General features: G+C 46.1%; 1 protein-coding gene across 4 annotated transcripts in view; it reads right to left on the bottom strand.

Moving 5' to 3' along the window:
- Window positions 1-2,772: 2,772 nt before the first annotated feature.
- ZNF532 (zinc finger protein 532) overlaps window positions 2,773-7,391 on the bottom strand; it is a 95,485-nt gene continuing 90,866 nt past the window's right edge. For all 4 annotated transcript variants that reach the window (XM_054583738.1, XM_054583740.1, XM_054583739.1 and 1 more), the window contains 2 exons: window positions 6,408-6,555; window positions 2,773-4,562 (listed from right to left, as the gene is read on the bottom strand). In XM_054583738.1, the coding sequence (XP_054439713.1) occupies window positions 4,071-4,562; window positions 6,408-6,555 (640 nt within the window). In that variant the 3' untranslated portion in view covers window positions 2,773-4,070. The remainder of the gene's footprint in view (window positions 4,563-6,407; window positions 6,556-7,391) is intronic.

Genomic DNA, 7,391 nt, shown 5'->3' with positions numbered 1-7,391 from the left:
TGCAAGCAAAGAATGGATTGTGCAGGACTAGGAGCCAGTTTCCAAGGTAACTAAATCTGGGTTCTAAGATGTTGCTTACAATTCGGAGCTGCAGCGTGGAACGCCCATAGCACCTGGTATGCACGCACGTGTGAAGTGACGTAGATGGCATCCCACCTTTGACACGCCCCTCTATTTTCAGACCATTTGGGGGATAAAGAAATGGTTCTGTTCAGTCATATTTTTTATTTCATGAAGTTCTTTAAACACTTTTTTCTCTTTCCCCCTTCCATGAAGACATTTTAAAGAGATTATAGCACAATGAATACATTAATATGAAATAACATCTTAGCTTCTGCCCAAGTTTTCAACAGGAAATACCCTGTTGGTCAATGGTCCCCGGATGCAGCTCAGCAGCCCCCCAACCCTGGCAAGAAGTGCCCACCAGAGCTTTGGGTGGGACAGGTAGCTATTCTTTACAATTTGTAGGAAACGTCTCTAGGAGGTAGTGGTTTGGGCCACGTTGTCTAAGTCCATATTTTCCTCTTTCCCATTTTTTAAGTCTGTATCATCTTGCCGGCATTATTGCAGCACTGTTCCTCCATGATTGATGAAAATTATCCAACCACACACATTCAAACAAAAACATATCCTGTATGTATATCTCAAGTGCAATCTTCACCATACTCTCATTTTGACTCTCATCTCTCTAAAGTAATGTAAACCTTGAGAAAGTCTATTTAAGAAATCACCTAGGTTTGAACTTGCAGATTACCCTCCTTGTTTCTCTGTCTCCCTCAGCATGAGACCCTCTTGACGCCACTTCTGAAGTGCTACCTATGACAGCCTCTTCTCAAGGCTGCTCCTACCATGGCAGGGGCCGGGGAGGCTGGTGTCAAGTCCTCCATGTTATTTCTATGATGGTTATTGATGCCGTTCACAGAATTTCAGCTTTCCACCTTCTGGGCACATGGCAGGATTGCACTTCCTGGTCTCCTTGTCATTCTGTGGGGTCATATGAATGGTTTGGGCGGATGAGTTGTGAAAAGTGACATTTGCCACTTCTGGGCCAAGGCATTTCATTGCCCTTTCCCTCTACCACGGTAACCAGAAATGTCTGTGTCAGTGGGGTGAGGGGACAGGCAGATTTGGAGCCATGTTTCCAGTCAACCCACAATGGACATGGAATGTGGGCAAGAGGTGAATCTCGTTGTCATAAGCCATTAAGAGTTAGGGGTGTAACCATAGCATAACCTAATTTATCCTAATACACTACCCCACCATCCATCCTAAACACTGTCACCGATTAGTCTGGTTACATCACTTTCTTGTCCAAAGAACTCATCTCTGTTGGAGTACAAACTCCTTAGTCCATCATTCAAGGCATTTTGCAACTTGACCGGAGCCTACTCTGCCTCAGCAATCACTTTCCCACCAAGGAGAGGAAATGGGCTTCCTGAGAATTTGTGAAGGAAGCCCCAGGTCTCCCTATATCCTGTTCCTCAAATGCCCACACCTTCCACCTCACCCAGCATCTACAACTAACGAAGAACAGGCAGAATTCACATGTCCCAATGTGGAGTTTTGCTCCGTGTTCAGTACGTTAACCAAAGAATTCATGTCTCTTGTTAAGAGGCTGCCATGGCCCTCACCAATTCTGTTCCCTCCTTCTGGAATTCCTATTAAACTTCTTAGATCGTCTCCCTTGGCCACTCTTGACTTTTAATCTCTTTCACGAACTTCATTTCCCCGTCTCTGTGGACTCTCGGTAATATCTTCCCAACCTGCCTCCCAGTTCTCCGATTCTCTCTTCAGTCCAACCGTGCAGCTTTCCTCCCCGGGTGTCAGCACCCAGTGCTGTTTTTGTGCTCTGGGGTTTACCTATTCTTCATCTTGGACCTCTGAGCATCCTAAAAAACTTTTTTGGAGGCTCAACAAGGCATTTCATAGATGCTCATTTCATTTTACTAAGCGTTTCTGGGTATTTAAGAGTAGGTAGACTTCTGGGTTATCTGATAAAAGCCATAGTGCCACAAACAAAAAATCTAGTATCGTGTTTTGCACATACTTTTTATTTGTTGAATAAATGAGTATTTGTCAATATGTACATAAACACAGAGCGAGCACTAGATTTAGAGCAAGGATATCTGGTTCTAATACGCAAAGTCACTTACCAGCTATGAGGGCGTAGGCAGAGAATGTAATCTGAGCTCAGCTTCCTCAACTGTGAAACTTGCCTAGGAAGACCTGTGCAGCCCACACACAGGGTTATTGCAAGGTTCAAATGCAGACACACGTGAAAGTGCTACGAATACAACTTAGAGCAATACAAGTATAACAGTAACAGCAATTGAATTTCAAGTTGGGGAATACTCGATCATGCCCCCAGATGACACCGATGTCCTCATGGAGTCAATAAGAAAGTGACAAAATAGCTGATTGCTAATGAGAGCGAATATGCCATTCTTCTGAGTGGGAAGAATTCTGCAACATCCTGTAGCCTGTCCCTGAAATTAACCACTTCCTAAACTTCAAGAAGACGTCACAATCCCGCCATCAATAACTCTCTCACAGAAGCACAAGGGCCAAATGTCCCACGTTTATTTACATATGAAATGTGTTGAATACAGTTATGATGGATGTAGTGCATACCACCTGACAGCAGCAAGACCTTTTTGAGGAACCGAACGTTGACTACAGTATATCATGCAAATATCTATATATACACAAAAGACTTTCTTTTCTTAAAAAAAAAAAGGTACAAAACATGTTTAGGGATAAATACAAGATATAAAATTCCAAAGAAAACACAAAACAAAACAAAACAAAAAAATGAAACTCTCCCAGAGAACTATAAACGGAAGGGACAGAAGAGTATCTCCACTGTGCTTCCATAGAGCAGAACCTCCGACAGTAAATGTACGGGTTGAAATGACCGAACTAACCCCGGATGGCTCAGTGCTTACCCAGCGGCCCAGGGCCACGTGAAGGCGGCCGCACTGATAAGGTGGTGGTTGAAGTTGTGCATCCCAACTCTAAGTACCAGGACGTTTGGCAGTAGCACCCAGAACAGGAAACGCCAACTCTTTAGACAGCAAAGGGTTAAGTTAACTAAGATTTTTCATCTTCCTGTCAAGAGCCAGAGAAATACTGGATATCTTCAGTTGTGTCTTTATAATAGTTAATAAATTACATGACAAAAACTTGACTATATAAATCTACTGGTCTAACTACAGATTTGTAACTTTTACAGTAGTCCAGCCCTTTCGTATCTGATTTCCTTGTGCTCTTGGAACCAGCCTTGCACATCGGGCCAGGAAACAACCAGCCCCCGTTCTGACCTTCAGGATCGATACCCTGCTTCCCCATGAGATGGCATTAAGGAAATCCCTCAAGCATTACTGGATTTCTGGCCTAAGTTTTTTATTCACCTGCAAGGCTGCTGCTTAAACACCGTTTGGCATGGCCTGGAAAAGATGCCACACGCCGCCGGAGCGCGCATATGTCTGAAACACGCAACCCCCGACTTAGAGCAGGCACATTGAGGGTAGTGCTAAGACACTTGAAAGTCCCCAGGTGTTTTGAGACCCACAATCACCTACAATTGATGTAGTAAATTCTAAAAATTAAAAACACTAAAAAAGGCATTATCTTAGCCCATAATTAGTTCACCCTTTTAAATCCGTAACATACAAAATGGTTTATTTGAATTCAGGAACTGCCCGTTACTAAGAACTCTGCTTTAAAGGAACGCGATACAAAAAGAAAAATTATAACCCTCCCCCCACCAAAAAACAAAACAAAACAAAACACAAAAACCCAAACTCAAAACATTTGCTACTAAATACTGATACAAACATGTAACAAAGAGTATAAAAAGTTATTCATTTAAATATATACAAACTCTTTTAAACTCAAATACTGTTTTAATACTTATGGAGGATATACATGAGAAGAAGGGATGCTGAGAGAGAATATATTGCAACAGCCTAGACAGTACTGTTAACTCTATTATACTGCAACCTTTTTGTAACAAAAATGTCTTTTTTATTCCAATGTGGACAGGGATCTTCCTTGTGGAAGGTCTGTGGCTATTTCTCAGCTGAACTCACTCTTTTGGATTTGATGAAGGCCATGCCGTGGGTCCGCATGTGCGCGTTTAAGGCAGCTTCTGTCTCGAATGTTTTTGCGCACACTTTGCACTTCCGGTCGGACACAGCGCCGTCGGCCGCCTCGTGCTCGGGGCTGGGCTTGTTCTGCTGGTTCTCCTCCCCGGCCCCGTTCTGCTGGGACACCGGCTGCGGCTCCTTCAGCTTGTGCACGATGAACAGGTGTCTGGACAGGGACACGTGGGATGTGTAGCAGAGGCCGCACTCCCGGCACTGGTAGGAGGAGCCATCGGACTTGTGTTGCGGGATGTGTTCGTGGAACTGGAGCAGGTTTTCGGTGGTGAAGCCGCACACAGCGCACTTGTGAACCTTAAAAACATTGATCTTTAGCTTTTTCAGCGGTTGAGTAATCGCGCCCCTGGGAGGTCTGAACTCTAAAACTGGTTCTTCCAACTTCCGCTTGGGACTGGGAACCTTGGAGAAAGAAACAGACACAACTGAAAGCCGTCGGGCTGGCTGGGGGGCCGGTGACCAGCTCCCTCAGACTCGAGGCTGCCGGGAAATCACGTACTGTGGGCTTGGGAGCTTGGTTCGGTCATGGCTGCGAGCCTGCCACCCCACCCGAGGCTCAGACCTTTCATCCACTCCACAAACCTGACCGTTCCTCTGTCCCAGGCAGCGCTCCAGCCCAGGGGCCCAAGCAGGGGACAGACCAGTCCCTGCCTTCATGGGAGCTGGGCTCCAGCGGAGCGTGACAAGCTGCAACCAAGGTGCCCATCTAGCCTCACACACAGGAAAACAAAGCGGCACTGGGGACGATGAAGTGGGGTGGGGGTGCTAGGTTACCCGTGGCGTGACAGGACACCTGACAGGGTCCGCACACGGGGAGCTGTGTGCGCAGAGGCCTGAGTGGGGCCTGTGCCTGGGGGAACCGCAGAAGGCGCCGGGGACGGGAGTAGGGCGACGGGCTGAGTGCAGAGACAGGGCCGGGGAGAAGCGGGGGTGGGGTGGACTGGAAAACACCTTGTGGGAGGGAAAAGGCCAGGAATTCTGCCTTTTCTGTGACTAAAATGGAGAGTCCCTGGAGGACCCAGCTGGCCTGGTAACTGCCCTGTCCTGCCCGTTCACCTTTGTTCCACTCCTTCCCCAGCAGGTCGTGCCTTTCTCCTACCTTTCCAGCTTTCTAGATCTCAGCCACATCCGGTCCCCTCCCTTTTCGATCTCCAAAAATCCAAGCCAAAGGGATCTCCCTCCTCCCAGTTCCACGGCCCCAGTTTTCTGCCTTGTCCACAGGGTGTCTCTCATACACCATGACCTGAAGCTATGACCACAGGCACCTTGACCTGAAGCTGCCCCTCCACCTACGTTCTTTTTTTAAAAATGTTTTATTTATTTTTAGAGAGAAAGGAAGGGAAGGAGGAAGAGAGGAAGAGAAATATCAATGTGTGGTTGCCTCTCGCATGCCCCCCTAGGTATGCAACCCAGGTATGCCTGCAACCCAGGTATGTGCCCTGACTGGGAATCGAACCTGTGACCCCTTGCTTCACAGGCCGGCACTCAGTCTACTGAGTCACACCAGCCAGGGCTTCACCTGTACTCTTGATTCCCCCCCCTTACTTCCCTCTCTGGACATCACTTGAGGGAAAGGATGGCAATCTAATGAGACATTAATCTGACTTGTGTTCTGATGGACCGCGACTCAATGATCAACTCCTTGAAAATACTCGTAGGCTTTACACAGGTACATTCCAGACGGAGCCCGGTGCCAAAGACCGCAGGAGCTCCGAAATGGCTGCGCGGCTGTGGCTTTACTCTGAGGGCACTCAGCACGCATACGTCTCATGCACCGGTTAATAGGTACATTGCTGTCTGGTCCAAGTTCACTGTCTACTGATGTAAGAATAAGGTGTGGATTCACCATGTTATCTTCTATCATTGCAAAGACAAGCTAAAAGGAACCACACCTTTTATAAGGACGCTATCGCAACTGATGTTGTTGCCAGGGAAAAAGAATCTAGTTTTGAACATTCCGCCTGGCTAAGAGGCAATTTCTGTGCATCAGCATCACATTTTAAAATTTATTTATGTAAGCAGATGCCTGCAGCTATTTCTGGAAGGGTACAGAGGAAACTTAACAAAGGTCCCCTTTCAGGAGCAAGGGGGAAGGTCGGAATGGGTGTAGAAGGAGATTGCCTATTATTTTATACCTTTACGCATAGTCTGAATTTTTAAAATCCTGTTAACGACTGTAGACAATTTTAAATGAAAAAACCAAGGCAACACAAAGTCCCCGTAAAGAGAACATCTGCAATGTCTGACCTTGGCGTCTTCTTTTATTTCTGTTTCCTCCTCGTTGGTGGCTTCTGTCATTTCTTTCAAGTCAGGGTCCTTGATCCCGTGCATGAGCTGGATGTGTTTCTCCAGCATCAACCGTTTGGTGAAGGTCCGCCTGGAGTCTGGGCAGTGCCTGTGGGCAGAGGACAGGGGATAACCCACTTGCTGAAAAGTAACTCACGCCCCAGACGCCCGTCACAGCCGCGAGACCTTCACTGCCAATGGCACGGTACACTCGGAGGGGCCAAGATGATCTGTGTAAACACCAATGGCTCAAGCAAAATCGCACAGTTTCCGATTTGGGGGGGAAAAAAATGTTTGCAACTTTCCTAAAAAGTTTTCTGCCCATTTTTGTGTCCTCACAGGACCAGCCTAATTTGGTTCAGATGGAATATTTATTTTCTAGGATTGGTGCAAGAATCACTTAATTCGTAATTCTAGATGGCTTTAATTTTAAAAGGGAGAATGCTCAATTTCAAAAGTTTTCTTTACCCTGACTCAGGGCGTTCCCTCAGAATTTGCGTCATGGGAGAAAGACACTTTACTGTGAAGTCCCTCCCTGACTCCTTCACGCTGAGCTTCATTAATTATTCCTGTCCACTCTGCCACAGCAAAGAGAAGACAGAGTGTTTTGCCCAGTCAAATCCCTCCTCCTGGCACAAACACAATATGCCCGGTCAGAATCCAACGCTCAAATATGTGTGTCCATCCAGAGATCTGTGTAGAAAACTACAAACAGATGCCCAAAATCGGTCAATTATTTAAAAGTTTTCATGTTATCTTATGCAAAAAAAACCCCCCTGTTGATTATGAATATGGTTTTTCTTTGGAAGACATGAATTTACAGTTTTCTTAATAAAACAGACCAAAATATATATATAAAAATAAATAAAAGGTTAATGACCATGATGCCCATGGATATCACAAGCCAGACATCAAGAACACCGCTGCAGTGGAGGGGAGCGAACA

Source organism: Pteronotus mesoamericanus, unplaced genomic scaffold (assembly GCF_021234165.1).
Source record: "Pteronotus mesoamericanus isolate MK-2021 breed Mesoamerican mustached bat unplaced genomic scaffold, CSHL_Meso_final contig_74, whole genome shotgun sequence".
In the NCBI taxonomy this organism is placed as follows: domain Eukaryota; kingdom Metazoa; phylum Chordata; class Mammalia; order Chiroptera; family Mormoopidae; genus Pteronotus; species Pteronotus mesoamericanus.
Note: the sequence above shows the minus strand (reverse complement) of the source record. Positions and strands in the feature narration are given on the sequence as shown.